This window comes from Nothobranchius furzeri, chromosome 6 (genome assembly GCF_043380555.1).
Source record: "Nothobranchius furzeri strain GRZ-AD chromosome 6, NfurGRZ-RIMD1, whole genome shotgun sequence".
NCBI classification, from domain to species: domain Eukaryota; kingdom Metazoa; phylum Chordata; class Actinopteri; order Cyprinodontiformes; family Nothobranchiidae; genus Nothobranchius; species Nothobranchius furzeri.
The window spans coordinates 81,244,647-81,272,396 of record NC_091746.1 but is presented as its reverse complement, the minus strand read 5'-3'; the positions used below and the strand labels follow the sequence as shown (position 1 = coordinate 81,272,396).

The 27,750-nt window shown below is 41.8% G+C and overlaps 1 protein-coding gene across 2 annotated transcripts; it reads left to right on the top strand.

The window, feature by feature from the left end:
• On the top strand, positions 1 to 27,553 carry smox (spermine oxidase). Of its 2 annotated transcripts, XM_015943740.3 has the most exons (7): positions 1 to 156; positions 5,366 to 5,600; positions 8,757 to 8,983; positions 12,669 to 12,842; positions 21,202 to 21,946; positions 24,956 to 25,116; positions 27,006 to 27,553. In XM_015943740.3, the coding sequence occupies exons 2-7, from the start codon at positions 5,393 to 5,395 to the stop codon at positions 27,159 to 27,161; spliced, it is 1,671 nt and encodes a 556-aa protein (XP_015799226.1). In that variant the 5' UTR covers positions 1 to 156; positions 5,366 to 5,392; the 3' UTR covers positions 27,162 to 27,553. The 2 variants fall into 2 exon arrangements, with proteins under 2 accessions (XP_015799226.1, XP_015799227.1); XM_015943741.3 differs by lacking the exon at positions 12,669 to 12,842.
• The last annotated feature ends 197 nt before the right edge of the window (positions 27,554 to 27,750 follow it).

Sequence of the window (27,750 nt, the reverse complement as noted above, 5' to 3'; positions counted from 1 at the left end):
TATTCATGAGGAGGCAGCGGCCACGGGGAGAACTGGCTGCTGCTGGTTTCCAGACATAAATACAAAGCGAAGCCGGTGTTCTGAAAGAGGAACGGTCACAAAGGGAAGCGGAGCTCTCTGAGGTTTATTCTTCACGCTGAAGACCAAGTGAGTCAGGTAAGCAGCAGCTCCTAAAAGACCCTGGCTCACTAATGGGACGGTGATGGCGCGTGCGGCGGCTGGAACCAAAACAACAGCAGGCTGCGTGCGATAGTGTATCAGTCGATGAAAATACTGAGACAGAAGGTGGTTTACGGAGCTGGGGGCGACCTGCTACACTGAGCGTCACCCAGGTGGTTCTGTTCTCTGTCACTACAAAGTATCAGAGAGCACGCGCACACCAAAACAAACGTTCTGCCTGGATGTAGCGGGGCTAACAGCACGAGCGCAGACTTCTTATGTGCCAGCTGTTTATAGTTAACTATCACAGGTTGTTATTTTTGGGTCTGTTTGTTGGAGTTTGTGAGTGAAGTCGTTTCCTGCCACTTTGGCATGCCAGCTTATACGTGGCAGCTTCACTACGCAACTGACGGATCAGACCTCTGTCCCACTGGCTTTGCGCTCATCTCTCATCAAAACTGGCTCTATTCTATTTTAGTTTCTAAAAAAACTCCATAACCTGTAACTAACTGTGTATTATTGCATCTATAATATTGTGGAATTGTTTGTGATAATGCAAACGAGAAGCTACATTCAGGGCGAAAACTCTTTGTTTTGGTGTTTAAACGCAATTTGTAACTTTCTAATGTTTCAGTTTATCATCCATATCTGTTTCGATTTTCATTATGTAGTTAAAGTTAAATACATTGCCTTCTTTTTAAGGATTGCCCTGAATTTGTCTTGTGTGGGCCATTATGATACAAATATACAAAACAAACTGCATGAGATTGAAATTTCTGATTGACCTAAAAATATATTAATTTATTGCTAGATCAAATCATCGATTCACAGATTAGGAAAAATGTCAAAGTTGTGGTCAGTTAATTGGCTTTTGTTCCCCCACTTCTACACCATCCCACCCAAAATATGTTCAGGTTTCATGGATGGATGGATGAAAATGAAAAAATATTATAAACCAGTAGTAAACCTAAGTAGTGATTGTAGGTACCAGTAAAGCTGAGAAAAGTAAAAATTGGGCCATTTAGTAAAAAATGAAAAACTATAGATTAATATACATCTCTGTATTGCATTTGACCCAAAACGACTCCATTAGCCTTTCAGGGCACTGCTTTCTTTTTTCTCAGCTGTGTGCCGTGGTTGTGTCCGCACGTGGCGCTTCCGCTTCATCATCACATCATAATGGGATAATCTGTGCTATAGGGGACGTTTGGAACTCCTCTGGCCCTTGTGGCACGCGCCCCTCAAGACTAAACTGCAGCGGTATCGTGCAAGGATGTAGAAAAGTTATTTTTTCCCATCCTACGGGCCGTAAAGGAAATGCAGATGTAATGTTTTGTATGGAGCTGCTTTCACAGATAAAGCAGCAATGATGAGACACAGGAGCACAGATAAGATGACCCAGCTCTAGAAGAGACCACCGGCGGACACAATGTTCTGTAGATTGCTATTTCTAGGTCAGTGGTAGACACCCCCCCCCCCCCCCCCCCACACACACACACACACACACACACTGCACCCCACCCAAGGCCAGCCCACTCAATAATCTGAGGAAAGCTCGAAGCCGTGACACGTGGCGAGTGTGTTTACCAAACCACAGAATTACAGGAAGGGATGAGCAATCTGTGAAATTATTTATTGTTTTTTTTTAATGGCATTATGGATCCAACTGTATGTCGTCTGAAAATAGGATTTCGTTTACAAAAAGGGTAAAAACTTTTACAGGATTACACGTGAACAACATGACGTCCTTGAATCTGTGAGTCAGTTTTCCCAGGAAAAGGGGCAATGCAGATATTTTATTCACTTACTTTTCTTACATCTTAATTCAAAACATAAAACGATAAATAATAACATAATAAGAATTATTAAATAGCGTTGAATATCCATCCATCCATTTTCTGTACCCGCTTTTTTATTGATGCCGATATATCATGAATCCCTAATATTAACTACAAATGTAATAGTTTTATGCCAGCCTAATTCACCATGTCACCAACAAAAAATGCACTCAGCTGCAAGTGTTTTAAAGGCCAAACAACAATTTTCACATTATAGCTGAATAAAAATGACAGAACACCCTTATTTTCCTTTACACTATTAAGCCTGGGGTGTTTGATATTATTGGTCTACCATTAATATCCGCCGATATCGGCGTTAAAATTTAATATCGGAAAATATCGGTGTCGGCTTTCAGTCCTTTGATGACGCAGCTTTTATATATTGTATTGTATCGGAAATTAAGAGTCGACAATATTGATACATCGGATATTGGTATAAAAAGCCAATATTGAGCATCCCTAATTAAGCCTATTATAACTTACACTACAATAGAGCCACTGAATGAATTAAATATATTTTTTTAAACTAGGCAAATAAACCATTATTTTAAAAATATTTTAATTGCATCTGATTGTGAACAGGTAGTGAAAACCTTTTATAAAACTATTAATAAATGTAAATTTTGTCAGTTTTTTAAGAGCTTGTGTTGCATAGAAAAGTTGTAACTGTAGGTTATAAACGTCCATTATAACAGAAGCACACAATATATCTACGACATATGAAAACACCTGTTGTCGTCTGCTTATCCGGGGTCGGGTTGCGGGGGCAGCAGCCTAAGCAGAGAGGCCCAGACTTCCTGGCCTACCAGCCACTTGGGCCAGCTCCTCCAGGGGAATCCCAAGGCGTTCCCCGACCAGCTGAGAGACATAGTCCCTCCAGCGTGTCCTGGGTCTTCCTTTGATGGTGGGACGGTAGATTGACCGGTAAACCGAGAGCTTCACCTTCTGGCTCAGCTCTCTCTTCACCACGATAGATCGGTACAGCGCCCGCATCACTGCAGACGCAACACCAATCCACCTATCGATCTTGCGCTCAATCATTCCCTCACTTGAGAACAAGGCCCCGATACTTAACCTCTTCCACTTTGGGTTGGATCTCATCCCTGACCTGGAGAAGACTTTCCACCCTTTTCTGACTCAAGACCATTGTAAACATTCTACACAGTTTGTTTTTTTAAGTTTGCCATTCCCGTGTGGGTTTTGTCACAAACCAGTATCATCAATTCAGGTTAGTAAAGGGAACATTTTAACCTTTGAAACCTCTAGAGGCCAAAAGTGAACCTGTACACAGCATCGGTCAAACGTTTGGCTGTATTAATGTAAAAGAAATGAATGTAATTCAAGACAAATACTGTTTATTCACAAGCTAGGACCTTACAGTGGGTAGAAGTGTTGCTGGTGGCAGTTACACAGCCCCATTTACAAACGTTTCAGCCTGTGTTGTTTCAGGTGATTAGCTTATCAATGTTATCTTTGCAAAAGTGAAAAGAGTTCACTATGCTCTTCTCATTTCCATGCTCTTTTTGTTCCATGAATGAGTCCATTCATGTGAAAGTTGTATGAACGTTTTGATTCTGGGAAGGCAGTTGTTCTTTTAAATGACTTTTCTCAAGAAGAGCATGGATGGTTTCATAGAACGTGACAGCAGTGGAAGTGAAACTTGGTTTTATTTCCAGCAGTGTACGTTTATGTTTTAAGAAGCAGTGCAGTAAAAACAAAAAGCTGAAAATTGATTTACTAAAAACATTTATTGGGAGGAGGTAAAGTTCTACATTAGGTGGATGTTGCTCTGCAGCAGTAAAGGACAGAATCTGATCCAGCCATTTTCCGTTGCCTGTTCATTAAACCTGCGAGGTGTGTGACCCACATCCTGGCCGAGGGCTGTGATGTCAGGTCGGATGTTACGTGTTGATGCCTGCGGATTTAACCCACATCTGCTTTAGAGGTCAAACAGCACTTATGGTTAAATCAGATTTACAGTAAACTCTCCATGTCCTGTCTGCGTTGCCAATGATAAATGTTTCCAATACATATGATATGTTGAAGCGTTGGCTCGTGGTTTCTTCTCTGCTGGTGTCATCTCCCTGCTGGTCTGATGACTCACAGTTTTATCTCAGTCAGCTCACTTGCAACTCGGTTTCATCAGATGCTCACGATGAATCGACATTGACCCAGTGAAGATGGCTATCTTGTGCTTACGGGTCACACACTGCTGGTGCGTTGGCCGATCAGAACATAAAGAAATGGGTTCTGTTTGATTCAAACGCAGATTTAAAAATAAAAGTCTTTCCTGCTAGGTGACCTTAAGCTGAGATAAACTCAACGTGTGGTCCCTACGTAGCGGTACATGTTCCGCCCTCTCGCCAGTGTTGCCGTGGTAACAGAGCTGAGCATTTGAGTATGTGTGTGTGCGAGTAAAGCAGGATTACCTTGAAGAGCTAACACTGACCTATATAAGTCAGATAATTTGACAAAGACTAAATGTTCATATGCAGATGTGGAAAATTGGTACATTTCTTTATAAAAATGAACAACTTCCTATTGTGTGTTTTTCCCACACAGCAACCCACACTTGGACCACGAGCGGCCTTGTGCTGGAACAACCAAGTCAGCTGTGTGCTCTTTATTTGCTCCGAACATTGGCGTCTAGGAACTTTCTGTGTAATTTAGAGCGCTGTAATAAGAAGTCGCTCTTTTGTGTACGCTCAGCTCTCTGACGGAAATAACACGATTTGCTTAGAGCCTTCTAATTTAGTCATTCAGACTGAGAAGACAGGGACAATGTAAACATGTCACGAAATAAAAGAGTCTAAATTCAGCTGATTACAGTCATAAACACAGCTGTAAATGTGGGTCATAGTAAGTGGAATGCCAATAAAAGCACAAATCGCCTGTAAAAAGAGGCTCTCTACAGTCAGCGCCTAATTAGCTCCAAATAGGCCAAATTATGGTGCTTGGCTAGACAGATGCAAGTTTTAGAGGATTAAATCAACCAAGAGAACAACAAAACACCCTTTTGGGTTGTGTTTCAGTGGAAAAGATTTATCCCCCTTTTCATTATTATGGGGTGTAACTATTAGTTGGATTCACCCCATCAATAAAAGGTCACGTGAGATTATAGTTTCATAGGTAATTTGTGCACACACCACCATATGTGAACAGTTTATAGTCGCTGTACTTTGCATACACTAAATAAGATACTTTGCTGCTTTTATGTTGTATAAATAGATGTTTATACTGTATTTAATGGCTTTTAGCAAACATTATGCAGATGATGTGAAAGTGTACACGACTTAATTAGACTGTAATCAAATTACTGTCATTTTGTTATCAGTGTTGATTCTTCATCCATGTCTTTCATCCCTTAGACTCCACCGAAGAGAAGCTCGGACGGCATGCAAAGTTGTGAAATTTCCTCAGACAGCACTGATGATCCTCTTAGTAGCATCCTTTGCACTCATCGGCAACCTCGAATAGTAGTGATTGGTGCTGGCTTGGCCGGCCTTGCTGCAACAAAGGTCCTACTGAAAAACGGCTTCACGGATGTCACAGTCCTAGAGGCGTCTGACCACATTGGCGGGAGAGTTCAGAGCATTCAACACGGTTAGTCGGAGTCATTCTTACCCAAATTTTTGGTATTTAAGTACTGAGTAAGTGGTAGCGATAAAAGTTTAACAGTGCAAAATGTCAAATTTCTTTGTTTCAAACATTTAAAAACACCATACATGAATGCACATTCACTAAAATATAGGGATGTGTATAGGTGAAATTATGGCAATACAATACATATTGTGTTACAGGGGAGATAATTAGGGCTGAAACGAATCATCAAATTGTGGCAAGGTGGAGAAACGAGGGCCCGGGTGGGATTCGATCCCCAGACTCTCGGGTGAGAGTCATGCGCGTTAGACGTTAACTAGGGATGAGCGAGTACACCACTATCTGTATCTGTTCAACCATCTAAATTATCTGTATCTGTATGGAGTGGGCGTGGCCTAACCCGGAAGTGGGTGTGGTTTACATCAATACGTTATTTTAAGTCTCATCAGAAGTTGCTATGTGTATTGTTTATTTGAAAACTATTTACAGAGCAGCCTCAGAGTTGAGATTAAATGTTTTTGATCACAATAGTAAAGGAACTATTACAGAACAAGTTTTTCAATAAAATCAGAACATTAATATTTAAGTGCATGAATTAAGAGAGAGAGAGAGAAGAAAAGATCTTTTCTATAGCGCCTCTCAAGCCAAAAATCACGGGGCGCTTCACAAAAACAAAACATGTAAAATAGAAAAAATAATTTAGAAAATGATTAAAATATATTTAAAATGAGCAAAAAATAGGCAATTGTGATTTAAAAATGTAAAGAAAGAAAGAGAGTGAATAGGAAAGAGGGAGTGGATCCTGAGGAAGAGGAGAGAGGGAGAGGGAAAAATAACCAGACCGGAGCGAAGGCAGTGAGTGACTGATGCAGCACGAGCCGTTTTCAGCTCTGTCTTGTCAAATGCACCACATACGCTACGAAAAAAGTAACTTTAAATAACTTTAAAAAGAAGCAAACTGAAGAAAACATAGGGAGTACTGAAGAAACGTGAACAGTGAAGCAAGCACAGAGAGATCCGTTACTGTCTGTGTGTGTGTGTGTGTGTGTGTGTGTGTGCGTGGATGGACTGGACGCGGACTGATATTTGGATCTGTTATTTTGACTAGGATGAGGTCAATACAAACCTAAATTGTGAATGAAATGTAAGTCAAATGTTCCATAAATATTTAAAATATCAGCTGGGAAAGAGGGAACTAGACAACACCAATTTAATATATATTGTTGAGCCTTTTACAGTTTTGCTTTTTTATTTTCATTTTTTTAGCAGCAGACCATAATCTCGTTTCACTTGAAACGTTGTCAAATAGAATACTTGATAAATCGATGGAAGATTCACTCGAATACTAAAATATTTGATAGCTGCAGCCCTAGAGACGATACAATATATCACGATATATTGTATATTATGTATGGAAACAATATCACAATATATTGCCATGTCGATATTTTCTTACATCTCTACTAAAATAGTTCAATAAATGGTGCTGAGGGTTTATATTGTTGTTCATCTTGTAAAGACCAAGGCTTGGTCATGATTGACTGTGATCGGTGGTTTCTCTTTCCAAGCCTAAAACATTTTTTAGAGCATTTGTTGGACTGATCTATATTCAGAACAATAGAAACTCAATGCAGATGAAAGAAGTACGACTTTCAGCTTAGGAGCATCTTCTGGAGTAGTTTCGGAATAATTTTGGATTCCAAGATCAGCAGTCCAAACAAATGTCTGTAAGTATGAGTTATTATGTCTGTTCCGGTGGTCTGGAAGAAAACCAGACTAACACACCTCAAATGAAAACACAGCCTGGGTTTGTTAATGAAAACCACCCCTTAAGCTCAAGGCTTCTCTGAAAACTGAAGAAACAAAGTTGGTACCAACCAAGATAAACACTCTTGGTTTAAAAAAGACCCTTTCAAGGTCCAGCAGAGGTGGTCAATCAGGATTTTATTACAAAGAAAAACTGAACTAAGTTGTTAGTGAACAATGCAAACACACTATTTAATTGCCGTGGCAGAAAATTAGGGGCCTCATGCTAATGTGCTGGTAAAGGTGATGTAAAAACTCACCACCGAGTCTATAGGAACATTGGGTGCTGTGAACAGAGTGTAGGAACATGGGAATGACTCAACGCCTTAAGCATTTATTAACTAATATAGCTGTTTTCAACAAAATAAGATAAGATAAGAACAACTTTATTTATCCCGAGGGAAATTCTTGTGTCATGTACATGCCCAAAGCAGTAGGAGAGACAAAGAAACAGGTGAAATAGAAATATGATATACAATATATACAGTAAAAAATGATCTACAGTAGTACCCTGTAGGATAGTGCAAAACAAACAATCGCAACAAACAAACAAATAGGATCTAACCGTTCAGAGGCCTCATTTATCAAGCTTGCTTACACACAAAACGGGGACGTAAAACTGCGTAACTTTCCACGCAAACTTTGGGATTTATAAAAGAAAACGTAGCGGGGAAATGTGTGTGAATGGGATGTGACTAAAAAGCAGCTGAGAACCTTTTGTTAGTCTCTGATTTATAAAGCATAGATTGTGTGCAGCTGTGCGTACTCCATGTTTTCTTGGTCACAAACCTACTTGGCGTAAGTAAATTTTTTTTGCTGAGCTTAAGTACGGTTTTAGTAAGGATTCTACACAATGTTTGATAAATGAGACCCCTGTTCTTTTTTCATCATGAAACACTTAGATGAATGAAAACAAGTTTACTTGTGGCATTGTGCTCACCAGAGGTGTCAAGTGTAAATTACAATATGCAAATCCTTGTTGAATGTCAGACACAAGGTTTGGTGAGCTTGTTTTTAAATTCATTTTATTGGCTTAAATGTCAGAAAACAGAAACATTTAGAGTTTCACAGCTCATCTGTGCACCAACCAGTTCTCATGAAATATATATGTGTAGTAAAATAGGTTGTGTTTTGTGTTGTTCTAAATTTAAAATGGGAAACGTGAGGTCTTCCAGTGGGATTCAGCCGTTCCTGTATGTTAATAGAGTTGACCTCTTTCTGATTATCATTAACACTCAGAAGTGACTGCACCTGAGCCAGTCACGATTTTCTTTGCGCTGAGATTTTATTCACAGCTACAAGCTATAAAAGGAAAGGCAAAGGAATTAATTTTTCCATTTTTCTCATTTGTAGGAAAAGCAACTTTGGAGCTCGGCGCAACCTGGATCCATGGTGCCAATGGGAACCCGGTGTACCACCTGGCAGAGGAGAACGGGCTGCTGGAGCACACCACAGATGGAGAGAGGAGCGTGGGACGCATCAGCCTGTACACCAAAAATGGCGTGGCTCACTACCAGACTAATGTCGGGAAAAGGATCCCTAAGGACCTGGTGGAAGAGTTCAGTGACCTGTACAATGAGGTGAGGAAGAATGTGAGCACACAGGAATGGAACGTGGTCAAGTGAGTTCACATTTTCATGCGCTGAAGCTGAATCTGTGAGCCAAAGTCATGGATGAGACGTACATCTTGGATCAAACTTGGCTCAAATTTATAAATAAAGACAAGTAAACAAACTATTTCAATATGAGAGAAAAAACCTAATTTATACGTCGTCGTCTGTGTCAGGACACACGCACACAATGCCATTATCCGTCCTTGTTAGCCTGCTGGAGAGCCCTCGCCAGGACGGACGGAGACACACTATTATGGACCAGATACATGACAGGGTACCACAGAACAGCACACCCCCCTCTGTTGACCTGGCGGGGAATTGCTTTGCAACACTCCCCAGGAGACAGAGAAGTTTTGGGCCATTCCCATCTGTACCGGGTCGGCCCGGGCCGGGTAGCGCCAGTCGGCCCCAGCCTGGCCCGGTTGATTCCACACATCCTTGCCTTAAGCCCATGTGGGCTGATTCTACCCACCAATCAGAGGCTTGCTCTAATGGAAGGTGTGAATTTGCTGTCAGCAGTGGGTGTGTTGGCCCTGGTCGGCCTGAAGCAGACCCCCTCGAGAAGAGGGCTGAGAATGAGCCTTGGTTGGCCCGGAACAATACCAGGCCACCCAGATATGTAAACAACCTACGCTACCCGGCCCGGGCCGACCCGGTACAGATGGGAATGGCCCATTTGAGGACAAATTGTCTCCGTTTGTGCATGTCTCTCCCTCGTGGAGCTGACGGAGAAGTATAAATTAGGCTTAAGACCTGGTGTTCCACAGTTCTCAACAAAACCTTTAAACATCTTAAACTAACTCTGCAACAAACGAGAACTGAACTTTCCCCTCACTCATGAAAGTCAGTTTCCTCTTTATGGCTGTTTTATGGTTTCTTTTGTTTAACTAGTTCATGTCTGAAAAAGCAATTACAGAGATAAGCTTCGGTACACATTGATGTCATTTTGATTTTGTTAATGGTTGTATGACTTCAGTTTTTCCCTGTATCCAAATTTATAAATATTCTAATGGTTCAAAAATCAAAATATCGCATGAACCACAAAACTAATTTAAATGAAACTCACAAGAGTGATCCTATCCTCTAAAACTCCTGACATTAACTCATTCGCTGCCAGCGTTTCTCACCGTTTTTACTGTTTTTTTAAGAGTCACAGAACGTTGCGCGCTAGCATGATGTCGATGCCAAAACAACCAAAACAAAGAGGAGACTCACCTCTTACATCAGGAACAAGCCGTGTGTTTCGAGCGTTATCCTTTCTTTCATAATCCGCTGTCGAATTGTGATCGGCAGATGCTTTTCCGGTTCGCGCTAGGGCTGGGCGATATGGCAAAAATAGAATATCACGATTTTTCCAATATTTTATCACGATTTTGATTTTATCATGATTTATCCATGAATAGCATAACTTCAATTGCGTATTAAAGAAGAGAAACATTGAATAAATAAACATTTATTCATATTAGGGATAATCAACACAGTGCTAACACACTTATATTTTAAACTCAAACCAGAGATGATAAAAGCCCTGAGAGAAACAATTACAAAAATCAGTTTTTCTCGTTTTTCAAGTAACTTAACATAAATTAAAATCATAAACATATTTAAAGTGCAAACATGTCAATTGCAAACGTATTGTGCAAACATTAACTTGTTCAAAATACTATGTAGCTCCCAGTTGCTCATGTAGTGGATAGTTAAGCTCGAATACGGCTCTGATGTGCGGCTGGACCAGAGATCGCTTGTAGTAGCAAAAAACTGCACATTCTGAATATTTTCTGCAACTCTCACTTTGCATTCAGCGTACACGCGTGGAATGGCGGTGTTCAAAAAACACTTGCGGCTGGAAAACTCGTAGCGCGGATCCAATGTTTTTATCATTTTCTTAAATCCCGCTCCTACTGTTCGCACGGGACACAAATCTTTAACCTAGTGGTACGTCACTGCATCGGTCACGCTGTTCCATCGTCTGCTGTCTCTGTCGTAAGGAGTGAGTTTTGTGAGTGTTTCTGTTAGCGTTTGCTGCCTGGAAGAAGCACTAGCCGCTGCCGCTGCAGGCTTTTTAGCTTTAGCTGCCAGCTGGCTCTCATTGTATTGTTTGGGATGCCTTCTTTTCAAGTGATTAAACAAGTTTGTGGTGTTGCCATCACTCGCCTTGACGCTCTCCTTGCAAATGACGTTTCGCTGCTCTTTGTCATCTGGTGAAAAACCGAACCAGTTCCATATAAGGGACGGAGGCGTTCCTCTTCGGAACGAAAACCTCGTTGTCGCTCTCAGCCGCGGCCGAAGCCATGTTTGTTCACACACAGGTGAAAACAAGCGGGGCGCTAATATATTACCGTGACTCACCCTGATTGGTTAAGGGTCAAACAAAAGCATGTCATTCGCCAGAGGTAAGTTCCATTTTCATTCAGAGGCAGAAATTCAACAGCAGAGCTGTGAATCGTGATAAAAAGGTCTCTCAAAAATGACAGACCGTCAGATGTGTGGATCGTAAAACGGTCTAAAATCGTCATATCGCCCAGCCCTAGTTCGCGCCTCACTTTTTTTTTACAGGAACGGCCCAAAACGATCTCCAAACACATGGATGTGTTGCTTCCTGATCATGTGATGTGTGACGTATGCGGATGAAGATCGGCTTCAGGGCTGAGATGTTTGTTCTCTCAGCGCGGGGGCTCGTTCCGATGCTCAAAAAGTAAAAAAATGCAAATGACGACTTTAGTCGTCTTTGGCAGTGAACGGTTGGATCTAAAATGACAACTTTAGTCGTCAATGGCAGTGAATGAGTTAAAGGTTGCACAAGTAACATTATAATGTGTTCGGGAGTGGGCCTGCTGCAGCGGCACTCTGCATTCATCCTCCAGGCTTAATACTTGTGCTGTTGAGGGAGTGGACGCTCCAAATGCCACCGGTAAGAAAAACAATCTATTTCGAGAGATTTCTGTTTCCCTTCTCTTCTGCTTATTTGTTTTATGCATAAAACCACAGCGTTTATCTATAAGATGTCTGAAAACTGTGAAGCTGACCTAAATAAGGTCACATTTCAGAATCTCGTTTTGTTAAAAATTCAAATCATTTTTTAATGATTTGACTTGGTGAACATTCAAATATTAGTCCATTGTTTTCAGATCTTTAGTAGCAAAGCTGGTTTTTACCGTTGCTAGAATAGATAAAAAAACAAAGGAATTGGAAAATCAACCAAGAATGAACGCAACAAAGATATTCAGATATTGTGCCTGCAGCCGTAAACCTGCGGTTCAGTGTTTTTCTTGGAAAAGAGTTCCGCCCTGACTAACTAGAAGATGAGGCAGCCTGGTGTCATGCTGTAAACTGTTTTCTCTTAAAAAATGTTGATGCATGCCTTTATTGTTGCTTTAAGGGTGTAATCAAGCTTAAATGTACTCAATCCAACCAATGTGCTGTCAAGGCACCAGCATGACCTGCTTTTTAATTTAGTCTCTGTCATTAGGTTGCAACACCACTTTTTGCCTCATTCCTTTAATGGACTTTGTATTGTTTTATGGAAACCCAAAATTGCACAATCCTGATGAGTTATATGCTAAACCAAACACAACTGGTTCCTTTCTGTTCCCCGTTTCACCATTCTCACCATCTTTCCTCTTTCTCCCGTTCCCCTCCTGGCCTCCGCTAGGTGTACGAGCTGACTCAGGAGTTCTTCCAGAACGGGAAGCCAGTTTGTGCTGAGAGCCAGAACAGTGTTGGAGTTTTTACGCGAGACTTGGTGCGTAAGAGGATTATGCTGGATCCAGATGATTCTGAAAGCACCAAGAAGCTCAAACTGTCTATGCTTCAGCAGTACCTCAAGGTGTGTGTATGCGTGTGTGTCCTTCACATTTGTGCCATTGCATTAACTCACTTCCTCCTGTTCATGTGTATGAAATCTGACTCAGTTCTCCGTAAGAGACAAAGGTGACTCTTAGATAACCGCTAAAAAATGCATCTAAAAGCAGATTCTCATTGACCTGAACTCAAAATCTAGATTTTTATTTTAGTGACGGTAACTTTATACTCACTGACTCCTGTCCAGGTAGAGACACTCAGAAAATAAAGCTTGGTGAGCAACAAAGTGAGTTGGCACACTCAGACGCATATTTTCCAAACTCCCCGTAGACTGATAATGTGTGTTCCAACAGGTTTGACCCACTTTAGGCCGCTTTGTTTAGGGCCTTGGCTGTAAAATACACCACAGAAACATTATCAGTCTGTAATCTTGTTTTCTTACACAAAGGATTCAATCATATTGCAAATGTTGTCTCAGCATTCATGCTGTTGTTTTCTCTTTTGCTCTAAAACAATTTGCATTTTTGCACCAAAACATTATTTTTTGTCCCGTTTTATCATTTACTACTACTACTGCTAGTACTACTACTACTACTACTAACAATAATGTATTTCATTTATAAGTGTCTTCAAGAAACACAAGGATACTTTACATATCCAAATAATAAAACAAGCAACAAAGTTAAATAAATGCAAAAAACACATAGAAACATTAAAAATAAAAACTAGACAGTAACATAAATGCATAAGTGGTCAGCATATTCTCATTTAGCTTATCTTATCTACGACTTTTGGTATTTTTAATGTTCTTATTTGTTTTATTCTTTAACTTTATTTAAAAAGAATTTCAAGAAAACATTGGGTTTACTTCAAACCCTGCACATCTGAGTCTTAAACTGATCACGACATCAGGCTTTTGATATCAGTTAACGCTTTATTTGAAAACAAATTAAAAAAGCATGATTTTATTTTATTTTTTACAACTTTCAGTACATGAAGAATAAAGTCTAATATTAGGCCACATGTCCTTTAGGACATTTTGAACTACTTCAGTTTCTTAAAGGGCTGGTCAAGCCTGCCTCAGAGTCCTTCTCCACCCACATATCAATTTTGAAAATTGTAACATTAGTAGGTGTTGCCTGGAGGACCGAGTGGGCGGAGCCACGGCAGTGACAAAGACGGATGGGTAACGAGACTAAGCTAGCTTTTTTCACTCTGAGCAGTCATTAGAAGTGGAGGATGTTTCTCGCCGTCCTTACCCAGACAGTCGAGAAGAACGGGACCAAGTCTATTTGGAGGTGGCAAGCGGACCTGAGCCTTATTGTTTTGAGCTTGTGAGTTGCCTGAAACTACCAGAACCGACCCAACAGAACCAGCTCTGAATGGTAAGTAGCCGTTAGCCATAGCATTAGATTAGCTGCAGGGTTTGGCTCCACGGCCTTAGAGAGCTGTTATCCAGCATGTTTTAGAGGTCTATCTTCGACAGTCATCCTCGACAGCTCTCTCTCGTTTCAGGCTCATATCAATAACATAACTCGGTCTGCATACTTTCACCTCCGATCCATAAATCGTCTTCGTCCTTCCCTTACGTCTAACGCTACAGCCATCCTAGTCAATAGCCTTGTTACCTCCCGCCTTGATTACTGTAATTCACTTCTGTGTGGTCTCCCTATCAAACTCACTCATAAACTCCAACTTGTTCGGAATTCAGCAGCACGTATTATTAGTAGACTGACACTTTCCACCACATCACCCCGGTCCTCCAGCAGCTTCATTGGCTTCCCATTAAACTAAGATCCATTTTCAAAATTCTACTCCATACTTTCAAAGCCATCCATTCAATATCCCCACCATACATTGCCAGCCTCATTACCATTGCTACACCCTGCCGTTCTCTCAGATCGTCCTCCTCCATCCATCTGGTAATTCCCTCATTCCACCTCAGCACCATGGGTAGTAGGGCTTTCAGCTGCTCTGCTCCTCATCTCTGGAACGCTCTCGCTCCTGACATCAGAAACACAGATAGCTTCAACCTCTTCAAAACCAAACTCAAAACCCATTTGTTCCGAACCGCTTATTGTTTGTGACTTAATCTATTTTATTCTGTTTACTTGTCCTTTACAGTGTTGGAAGTAACGCGGTACAGAAGTAATTAATTACTGTAATGCATTACTTTTTGCTGTAATGTGGTAATGTAAGGCATTACAGGGACAGAAAATGGTAATATTTACTCGGTACAATTGTCAGTAACGCGGTAATTACAATGCATTTTTAAACCCAGAATCAAGATGTGGGTTTCCTAAAAATTCAAATTGCGGGAAGCCTGAAAAAAGATCCAGTATCTACATATATTACGTCATTTATGGACTCAGCGTTGCGGGCATTCTATGAGCAGAGAGGACGCAGCGGTAACGGCTCAAATACTCCAGCTGCGTCCTGCGCGCGGCCGCTGTTATGTTCACAAAATCGCTCCACCAAAACAAAGTAATTTGTTTGCGATCATTTATATCAGCCCATATTCTCTGGTACTTCATGTACTTTTCAGCTGAGTTCATAAGCTGTGCCCCGGTGATTTCAACTCATTGCTGCTGGAGCGCAGTGCATATTAAGCTTCTTTTTTTTTTTGCGTTCGGTAGATCCCTTTGGCTGATTAGTTAGAAAGTAGAAAATCTAGGAAACGTTTTTTCTGGAAGACAGAGACAACATGCAGCATGCAGGAAGGCTAGAGAGAGAAAGGGCAGGAAGTTATTTAAGTAAAATCAAGAAAACAAAACAAAGTGCTTGAAAAGATAAAAAGTTGGTAGATTTATCCCCAATAGACATTTTTACCAGTGAAAAGCAATAATATATAAGCATTTAATATTTATACGTGTGATAGAATCAGATCACCCCAGAAGTCAGTCCCACATCCAGGGCCGTATAGAGGCATTTGAGGACCAAGGCAAATATAAGCTTGGAGCCCCCACCACCACCTCATTCCCTGCTCAGTTAATATAAGATGGCAGCATGCTGAGAGTACAGATTGTTGCTTTTATTTAATAAACAATCATTTTAAAGCACTGCTATTAAATCTGACTGTTTTTAACAGCAACCCTAGCTCACATACCACATCACCTTCCACATATATGTCTTGAGCTCACTGAGTGTCAGATTACCAGATTCATATTGAAGTTGTATTGGTGAAAGTAACTTAAAGTAATGCAAAAGTTGTGTAATACCTTACATTTTAAAATCAGTAATATTGTAATGTAATTAATTACTTTAAAATGAGGGTAACAAGTAATAAATAATGCATTACAGTTTTGAAGTAACTTGCCCAACACTGGTCCTTTAGTTGTTTTATCTGTATTTTTATTGTGTACTGTGTTCCTTCTCCTGTAAAGTGACCTTGGGTGACCTGAAAGGCGCTTTTAAATAAAATGTATTATTATTATTTATCTGCTTCAACACACCTGGTTTTAATCAGCAGCAAATAGCTGAGCTGCTGAACAGCTAATCCAACATGTTAAAGCAGGAAAAACCACTGAAACGTGTCGATAGCAGCTCTCTAGGACACGGCTACCTACCCTGGGCTAAATTTACTCTGCTACAGAGAAAGTTATTAAAATACCCCATGGGAAAATTCTGTAATGTGTTCATTTATGCTACACAATCACAAACCTCCACCTAAAATTGCCCTGATTTCATTATTTACTGATACCAGCTTTCTCTTGGTCGTAGGTGATCCTCTGATGGTGTCGTCAGGATCAGGAGCTCCCAGAAGAATGTGCCTTTGAATGATCCCTTCCTCCTCTAAACAGTTATTTGTTATATTAATTAAATAAATAAACCTCAATTGATATATTGCCTGTTTTTGTTCATGTCCATAAATATTTAAACACACTTGAGTTTAAAATGAGCTTTTGACAGTGAGGTGCTAGTTTAATTCATCACAATAGAGCTAGTTAAACGTGCATCAATGTGATAATTCAATTAATGCAATTTATAAATATCCAATAAAATGTAAAAACTGGAATTAAAATGAGACATTTTGGCAGCACACCAAACTTGTCAAACACAATATTTATTATAATAATTGTAGGCAGACAGAGCTGATGGTGGTTCCCAGTCTTCGAAGGATGGCCGGAGGCTTTCCAGGAACAGGAAATGCGGTGTTGTCTCTTCTCTCTCTATTCTGCCAGATGAGCTGATAGGTTACAGGTGTGTGAGGACACACTCATGCTGTCATAACCAGATGACATAAGTTATCAGGTGATCAGCCAGACTAATGAGGAGATGCAGAAAGAAAACAAATCCAAAACAGTGTACAATAATAATAACAATAATAATCTGTGGTGTTGTTCACCTTATGTGCTCTTATAGAAGAAGAAGAAAAAGAAGAAAATATCATTTCTATAGCGCCTCTCAAGATAAAAATCATGAGGCGCTTCACAAAAACAAAAAATGTAAACATATAAAAAGCATTTAGAAAATGTTTACAAATATATTTAAAATGAGCAAAAATAGACAATTGGGATTTAAAAGAAAAATGTTAAGAAAGCGAGAGAGTGAACAGGAAAGAGGGAAATCAGTGGATCCTGAGGAAGGTGGAATAGGTGGGGAGAGCAGAATAAAGAGAGAGAGGTGAAGAAGGTCATACAAAAGCCAGCTTGAACAAGTTGAGTCTGCAGCTGCTTTTTGAAGGAGACCACTGAGTCCACTGATCTCAGGCTCAGGGGGAGAGAGGTCCAGAGTCTGGGGGCCACAGCAGCAAATGATCTGTCACCTTTGACCTTTAGCCTGGTGCTGCACAACCAGTAGGCTTTGATCACTGGACCTCAGGGACCTGCTGGGGGTGTAGGGACTAAGAAGATCACCAATGTAAGATGGTGCTTGTCCATGTAAGGCCCTATAGACCAGAACCAGGATCTTGAAATGAACCCTGAAGTTGACTGGCAGCCAGTGAAGCTGGAGGAGAAGCGGGGTGATGTGGGTGTGTTTGGAGGACTTGGTCAGAAGCCGAGCACAGGCGTTCTGAACCACCTGTAGACGGTTCAGGGAGGTTCTGCTCAGACACGTGAAAAGAGAGTTACAGTAGTCTAAGCGTGAGGAGATGAAGGTGTGGAGAACTGTCTCAAGTTCAGAGCGGGACAGAATGGGACTCAGCTTAGCAACGTTCCTGAGATGGAAGAAGGAAGAGCCAACAAGAGAACTGACATGAGAATCCAGGGTGAGAGCTGGGTCAAAGGTCATGCCAAGATTCTTGACAGAAGGTTTGGTGTGGGAAGCAAGCTGACCAAGAGAGTCTCTGACTTTGGGAACCAGCTTGTCTGGGGCACAGATGAGGATCTCAGTCTTATCTTCATTCAGCTGAAGAAAGCTCCCACCATCCAGGTTATGATAGAGTCTAAGCAGGTGTGTAACAGCTGCAGCTTAGACATCTCATGGGGCTTAAAGGAGATGTACAGTTGGATGTCATCTGCATAAAGATGGTAGGAGATTCCTTTGAAGGAGCTCAGGATGTGCTGAGAGGAAGCAGATAGAGGAGGAAGAGCAGAAGCCCAAGCACAGAGCCTTGTGGGACACCATGGGTAAGGGAGGTCGTGGAGGACCTAAACTTGGAGACGGCCACAGAAAAGGAGCGCGCAGAGAGATAAGAGGAGAACCACTCCAGAGCAGATCCTGATAGGCCTACCCAGTCTCTCAGCCTCTCCAGTAGCAGGTGATGGTCAACAGTGTCAAAGGCTGCAGTCAGGTCCAGCAGGACCAGAACAGAACAGTCCCCTGCATCACTGAGTCAGAAGGTCATTAGAGACCCTAAGAAGAGCTGTTTCAGTAGAATGAGCTCTACGAAAACCTGACTGGAAGCTATCATAGATGTTATGTTCATCGAGATCAAGAATATTAACGCATGCCTGCCTCATGGTGTAGCGTCCATATTTAGCTGAGCGTCCTACAATAATGCAGGTCATTAGTTAATTTACTTTTGACAGCAAAAACAAAATATTTAATGTAGAAGTTATTTACCAGGTGAATCAGCTCACACGTCACCACCAGGTGTCACAGAGCCAGAATCAGTAGCCTCCTTCATGATGCCACGATGTAATCTAGCTCCAAGCTCACAGCAGCAACACACGTGTAGCACTAAGCTGTGAAACAAAAACATAGATGTTAAAACTCAAAGGTTGTAATGAATATTACACGATGATTAAAAACAACTCACCTTTACTACACCTGCAAGGCTTCGTGTCAGTCTGGACCATTTGTAGCTGCAACAATCAGTCTGACAGCAGATTTCTTGGGTTCATTTAGACTGAAAAAAAAATTAAATAACATCACAGTGTTGTGGGAGGTAGCTTCCAGAGGTGATGAGAAGCATGTGGAAAGCAGAGCAAGGATGGAGCCACAGGTTTTTCTGTTAGATCAGGAGGCTCTGAGGTAAAACGGAATGTTAGTGTGAGTCTGGGAAGATGCTCCTCTCCAGTGGTGACCAGCCAGGCTGAGATGTAAGGAAAAAAACAGAATACAGAGTACAATATTATTATTTATAATATTGTTTACCTAGAACAGTTCATACAGCTTGTCCTGTCATTCAGATGGAAGCTGCTCAGAAGCTCTCCACCACACCTGGGTCTGTTCAGGAGTGTAGAAGCTGCTCTGGGTGGAACTCCCGTCATGGTCCCAGTGTCAGACACACTGCTGCTGGGAGGCTATGTGAAATATAAAGAAACAGCAAATATATTTATAGTTGTTTTTAAGAGCAGCAACACACGTGTGTGTAACAATAAGCTAAAATAATTACATAATGTTAAAACTAGAAGGTAAAGAGGGACAGATGGTTAAAAATAACACCTGCAAGGCTTCTAGTCTGGACTGGGGCAGGCTGGTGGAGGACTACGTCAGTCTGACAGCAGATTTAGCCTGAAAATAATATCACATTGTTGTAGGAGTTTAGTACCTTAGATCATGTACAAAACAAACTGTCTAATATATGGGCTTTATAATATGGCTGGTGAATGATCGGACTGCTCTCAGAGCTAACTCAGGGTCCAGAATCAGACACGTTCTAATGAGAACCGGACTCAGCACCAGTTCAGAACCGGATCAGCTATTTAGCAGAAGGAGAAGCTGCTCGTGTCCCTCCTGCTCTGCATCAGCTCTGATATTAGTAACTGGCACAAAAACTTAACCCAAACCAGTCTGTGACATAACACACACAACACTCGCTTCGAGCCTGCTGCAGTGTGGAAGGATTGTCTAAATTACGTGAACTACGTCCACGTCTCTCTTACTTTACATTTATAAATATAGCTGGTGTGTAATTTTTGTTGGTTTTAAGTATTTGTTGGCCCTAGATCAATGTTGCTACTTCCTGCAGATGAATAATTGGACTCCCAAGTTCTTAACATTCGCCAATATGGTGTTTAGCCTAGATTTTAAAAAAGAAGTGTGTATTTGAATGTTACCAGCTGTTCCCAGTGTGATCATTTTAACCTACGGGCTTTTTACCCTTCCCTGGGGGGAGGTTACCTAGGGTGGTGGTGTTTTAGCTCTTTTTATCATTAAATTATTTATAGCACCATTCCAGTCTTGCCACATATAGCTGCAAAATTACAGGCAGGGAACAATCTTTAGAAGCTCTTAAATGTAATTATTTAGCTTACTCACTTCAAATTGGGCCCAAAATCTCCATTTTGAGGAAGCAGCAGTTGGCGGGATCTGGCTTACTGGAAGGGCTTGGACTAATTTGTGAAATGCTCTTCAAACCAGCACAACCCAGTTCAAACTCCCATCAAGTTGGTGAAAGAGTAACATGTAAAAAAACACTAAACTACAATCTAACAGCCAAGCTACTAGAAGTAAATAATTATAATACTAGAAGTTTTGCTGGGACCCTGACACAATGCTAATGCTAACAACAGCACAACTCACTTTCGGCTAATCCGAGCCTCGAGTGCTACAGGGCTTGGGACCGCTGTGCTTTTATAACCTACAGCCACAGAGCTGCTACGTAGTACTTTTCTGAAATACGTTGCATCGTTCTCGTTAGCCACTGGCTAAAACTGACTCAAAATAAACGTGTTCTATACTTTTGAGCTGAAGAGGGCGCTAGACTGACATTTTTAGACAGAATTTCGAGTTTTCAAAGAAAATGCATCAAAATGAAAAAATAATAACTACACATGTCTACAACACTATTAGACACTCATGTATACTAGTTATCAGCTAAAAAAAGTTGATTTTGATGTGACGTGCTCTTTAACCAGATATTAATAAGCTCATTCAGCACAGATAAAGTAATTTCATATTTTACTCTGGGTTGAACATGTTGTTCATTTGCGGTTAGGTTTACTGGGAACACGAGTTTAACTTGCGACTGACTTGCACTGATGTATCTGTTTAAGGTGGAGAGTTGTGAGAGCAGCTCCCCCAGCATGGACGAGGTGTCCTTGAGTGAGTTTGGGGAGTGGACGGAGATTCCTGGTGCACATTATGTCATTCCTGAAGGTTTTATGAAGATTGTGGACCTCCTGGCCCAGGACATCCCATCCCACACCATCTGCCTTTGCAAACCAGTGCGCCACATCCACTGGAACTACTCAACCCAACATCAGGAGGTTATTTCTAAGAGCAGCAACACCAAGCGGGACGACAACCACAACGATAGCAACCATGATCGCCGACCTCTCAATAACCCTCTGATCCTGGGTCGCCCCATCTGCGTGGAGTGCGAGGATGAGGAGTGGATCATGGCCGACCACGTGATCATTACCACATCTCTTGGCGTGCTGAAGCAACACCACGCGGCCATGTTCTCCCCGTCTCTTCCTGAAGACAAGGTGCTCGCCATCGAGAAGCTGGGCATCAGCACCACCAACAAGATATTCCTAGAGTTTGAGGAGCCCTTCTGGAGTCCAGAGTGCAACAGCATCCAGTTTGTGTGGGAGGACGAGGCCCAGCTGGAGCAGCTGGCCTACCCCGAAGAGCTGTGGTACAAGAAAATCTGTAGCTTCGATGTCCTCTACCCACCTGAGCGCTATGGCCACATGCTGAGCGGCTGGATCTGCGGCCAGGAGGCGCTCTACATGGAGCGCTGCGACGACGAAACAGTGGCTGAAACCTGCACCAAGCTGCTGAGGCGCTTTACAGGTCAGCATGTGCACACAGAGCTGGGTGCCAAACCAGCACCAGAGGCAAAAGCCCAATGTCACTTACTGAAATAATTCTAACGCATGATCTGTAACCTTGGAATGCCGACTGAGCCTTCTCAACTCTGTGACTCACATTGTTGCCACTGAATGGTAGAGGCGTCAACACCAGCTGTGACATAAGCAGCCTTCTCTGAAAACACAAAAAAGATAATAAGAGCTGAATGACTCAGGTGTGTCGTAGAGCAGCACTGATCAAAGGTGTTGGTCATGTGACAGAGGACAAAGACCCTCCCTTCTTTTCCCAGGGTCAGTGTAATATTTATTGTCCTGGTTAATTATTGTAGCCGAGGGACTGGATTAACTAACTGCTCCAAGGTGGTCACAACATGAAATGTAATGCGGTCTGTGGGCTGGCTCACTGCTTGGTAGCAGATCTGGAAGGAAGTGGAGATGAGTCTGGCAGCTTCCTCAGAACTGGGTCACAGTTTGGTCACAGAGACAGTCAGCCCGTGTGCGTGCAGAACGTAAACCACTCCGAGGAACCCGCTCATTTAGGCCGGTGTAGTTAAACCTCCTCAGCTGTTGTGCTAATTACGTAACTCAGAATTTCCCTGCCTGCTGTGGGTCACCAGCAACAGGCGCCGCCTCTCGCAGACAGCACTCTGAAGGGTTTTAGCTCTGTGGTGTTTTTAATCAGTGAGCCTGTCCAACATTTTTGTTCAGATAAAAATATTGGCTTGGTGTAAAATCCTCTCTGATCAACTGGTTTTATAGCTTTTATTCAAGGGGCAGTAGAATGTAAAAGCCGCATTCATCTTGTTGTTGAATAAAGGCAGCGTGGGCGGTCGTGTAGCATGGCAGACGATAAGAGTTTGACCTGCTTTCTGTGTAAATTAGGAATCTTGAAAGGGCGAGGGAGAGACGGTTGGTTCTAGAAAAGCTTCTAATAACACATAGTAAGAAACCCGCACCTGCTTACATCTACATGTTCCAACCTTCTGCAACGTTGCGATGTGTAAACGCTGGTCACAGTAATGCTAACTGCAGATCAACGCTAGGCCTAAGTACTGCTAACGCTAACCAGAGCTGCTGCTGCTAATGACAAGAAAACAACCACTCACCACTTTTGGTTCAGGATGTGCTGGTAAGATCCAGACTATAAACTGATGTCAGATAGCTCCATACAGTAGCTCCTGGTCCAGACGTGATTCGCCTTTCGCGGCCTCACTGTTTGGCAGATTTTTGTGTGCAATTTTGCATACGCAATGGTGATCTGCATCCACATTTACAAAGGTTTGAACTTTGAGAGAAAAGTGTGAAAATCTTAATGTCTTTCTGAGAAAAGCGTATAAAACGTTGTGGCGGTGCGCTGGGACGAACACGTCTGCGGAGGAGAGAAGAGCGGCTGTGTCAGCAGGAGAGCGCCGTGTGCGGCCGGAGCGCAATCAGTGCTCCTGCGTCTTTATAATCAGGAGGAGACGCGAGTCTCTACAACATGACGACAAGAGACTTGTTGCGAGACTGAAATGCTGGAGTGAGTGTGCAAATAAAACAGTTTTCCCATGCATGCATGCTGGAAAGAAAAATGTTGAGAATTGGACATTCTGGTGTCTTCATGTGTGTGTGATCCCTATAGTAGCTGCGTACGTTACAAACATCTATAATAATTGGAAAAGATGAAGCTACGTTGTGGATTTCTCCAATTGCGGGTTACTTTAGAATAAGTCCCGCAATAAACGAGGGATGAACTGTATTTCTCCTTTTCTTCGTTCGTCTGCGAAGCCTCTACAACCAGCCTGACACTCGTTCATTCATATAAGTTGAGACATCTAGGTGGCCTGTCTCTCCTGAGGTCAGTGGTCCCAACTCAATCAAAACATGATTTGTGTACACAAGTACTTCCGAGTTCTTTTGTTTGCAGCTCTGTGAGGAATTCTTGGTAGTGATTCATCTTTCATCCACTATCTCCCGCGCTTAACGGGCTCAGGTTGTTCTATTACCACAGCAGATACAAAAGCAGAGTGAGTCACGTCTTATCCTCACTTGTTTCCTTCATCTGTTTTTTTGTCTTGGATATTTTAGAAGCGAACATCAAAAGCCTTAAACTGTGTGGGCATTTTTAAAGTTTCATTTTGTCGTCCTTTTATTTTAAAATCACCGTATCAGTTACTGAGCCAACAGCATACATACAATAAGTCACATTTTCCTTTTGCAGTATAAAACATTAAAGGAAGAGCTGAAAAGCCATTAAAAGTTTATCTGTTTCTAGAATGAGAACTATATTATCTGCTAATAAGCAGCACTGTTTTGGAGGTTTGGCAAGTGCAGCATAATTTAAGGTTAAAATGGCAATAGTTCAAATAATATAGTACATTTTTCATTGAATTTTAAATTTTTTTTAAAGGGACAGATGCAAAGCTCACCGTTTGCATTATTTTGTGCTACCATGTGGGTCTCTACTGCCCCTATAAAAACTCCAAACGTGAAAAAAAACTCATCTGTTTTTTTTTTTTGGTCATATTTAGTTTTAGGAACTTTACACCTACAACATGCTGTTTCAAATGTGAGAATTAGAATAGAACCACCTCTCACGTACAAGAGAGCACTGCAGCAGCAGCAGCTCTGCTCTGAGCCCCTCCCAGATATGAGCTTCTCAGCTTATAGCAGCCTGAGTGGGGAAGGGGTGGGCGTGGCCAGCTCCAGCTTTTTTTCTTAAAGTGACAGAGACCTGAGATGGCTCATTCTAGAAGGTACTGAAACTGTCAAGAATGAAACGGTGTGATGGATTTTATGCGAAGAACTTTTTGAACATGTTTTGTATCGACCATAAAACTATTGTACTCATAATATGTCCTTTAGGTTTCATTCTGTTTGATCACATGAAGAGGGTTGCAGTTTTTTAATTAGACCTCTTGTCTAGAAACTATCTGTTTCATAACCATTTAAATTTGTATTTTTTAACCAGTATCCATGTTAACGCTCCCCCTTTCCTTATGTCTGCCTACAGGGAACCCCGACATTCCAAAGCCCAGACGGATCCTGCGCTCGTCTTGGGGCAACAACCCGTACATCCGAGGCTCCTACTCCTTCACCAGAGTCGGGTCCAGTGGTATGGACTGTGAAAGGCTGGCCATGCCGCTGCCTTATGCCAACAGCACTAAGGCTCCAGTAAGACAGCAACATACTCTCTTTAATTTAGTCCAACTTTTATTTTAGAAAATCCCTCCTGCAGATATGATTAAGATGCACAGGGATGTAACTACTGTAGCTCCACATGTAACTACTGTAGCTCCACATGTAACTACTGTAGCTCCACATGCAACTACTGTAGCTCCACATGGAACTACTGTAACTCCACATGTAACTACTGTAGCTCCACATGGAACTACTGTAGCTCCACATGGAACTACTGTAGCTCCACATGTAACTACTGTAGCTCCACATGGAACTACTGTAGCTCCACATGTAACTACTGTAGCTCCACATGTAACTACTGTAGCTCCACATGGAACTACTGTAGCTCCACATGGAACTACTGTAGCTCCACATGGAACTACTGTTACTCCACATGGAACTACTGTAGCTCCACATGGAACTACTGTAGCTCCACATGGAACTACTGTAGCTCCACATGGAACTACTGTAGCTCCACATGGAACTACTGTAACTCCACATGGAACTACTGTAGCTCCACATGGAACTACTGTAGCTCCACATGGAACTACTGTAGCTCCACATGTAACTACTGTAGCTCCACATGGAACTACTGTAGCTCCACATGTAACTACTGTAGCTCCACATGTAACTACTGTAGCTCCACATGGAACTACTGTAGCTCCACATGGAACTACTGTTACTCCACATGGAACTACTGTTACTCCACATGTAACTACTGTAACTCCACATGTAACTACTGTAACTCCACATGTAACTACTGTAACTCCACATGTAACTACTGTAGCTCCACATGTAACTACTGTAACTCCACATGGAACTACTGTAGCTCCACATGTAACTACTGTAACTCCACATGTAACTACTGTAGCTCCACATGTAACTACTGTAACTCCACATGTAACTACTGTAACTCCACATGGAACTACTGTAACTCCACATGTAACTACTGTAGCTCCACATGTAACTACTGTAGCTCCACATGGAACTACTGTAACTCCACATGTAACTACTGTAGCTCCACATGGAACTACTGTAGCTCCACATGTAACTACTGTAACTCCACATGTAACTACTGTAACTCCACATGTAACTACTGTAGCTCCACATGTAACTACTGTAACTCCACATGTAACTACTGTAGCTCCACATGCAACTACTGTAACTCCACATGCAACTACTGTAACTCCACATGTAACTACTGTAGCTCCACATGCAACTACTGTAACTCCACATGCAACTACTGTAACTCCACATGTAACTACTGTAGCTCCACATGCAACTACTGTAACTCCACATGCAACTACTGTAACTCCACATGTAACTACTGTAGCTCCACATGTAACTACTGTAGCTCCATATGTAACTACTGTAACTCCACATGTAACTACTGTAGCTCCACATGTAACTACTGTAGCTCCACATGTAACTACTGTAACTCCACATGTAACTACTGTAGCTCCACAGCCGTACTTACATGCAGACAGCTAGCATTACCTCTGTTGTGTCACATTCAGCTGATGTCAGAAGGTTTATGGAAAGTGCCAGGAGTCCAGCCTTAAGAAACCTGATGATTCTGGGTGAGGAGGAAAAGGAGCCAGAAGTGGGTCTGATAGGGGGTGGAGGTACGCTCTGCATACTTGACACCGCCGAAGGAACATTATGACCTGACAGTCCTTCAGTTCTGCCAAGCTGAAATCAATCTTAGGCCCCCAGGACACTTTCCACAGCCCCTCTATGTGAAACACTAACAAGGAAGCAGAAATAGAAAAGGTTACTGCGGGAGATGCCAAAAATACGCCAAGGAGATATTGATGGATCTTGTTCTCAGTCTTGTTTTCTTCTCTTTTCCTTTGTTGCTCATCCTCCCTTTTTGTATCCAGCCGCTGCAGGTCCTGTTTGCTGGAGAGGCCACCCACAGAAAGTACTATTCCACTACACACGGTGCTTTGCTCTCAGGGCAGAGAGAGGCCACTCGCCTGATGGAGATGTACCAGGACTTGCACAAAGCAGCAACCACAAAGCCTAACATAAACTGAACCTCTTGACTAGTGAGAAAAGAAAAGAAAACATTGACTTAAAGCTTTCTATCTTTCTGATTAAGGTGTACTTAAAAGAATAGCTTGGGCATTATCACACTGATGACTGATGAATATCGTTTTTATCAAACTGTAGATTTAATTCATGTTTTGTTGGAAATGTTCCTGTTGAAAAGTTGCCAATGGTGCTGGTATTTCATGTTTTTGACTTTCTGTCACCATGTTTGTTTGTTTTTTAATCCCTAAGTTAAAAATTTTTAACCACATGTGTAATTTACCTTGTTTTTGTAAGTGCCTTCTGCATGTACTGTCATGTTACTTAAAAAGATGGACATACTAAAACGACAATTGTGAAACTTTTAACAGAATTAAAAAATTCTATGATCAGTCAACCGACTTAGTTCATTTTGATCATTTTGTAAACATTAGTGGTGGAGGAAACAACTTTCCTTTGATTATTTTATCGCTAAGAGGATCAGTTCACAATTTTAATCACAGTTTCAAATATCCCAGATAGCAAGCTTACATTGAAACAATGTCGAACCCACACTGCATTGTCAGCGTTAAAACACTGGATCAACTTCAGTTT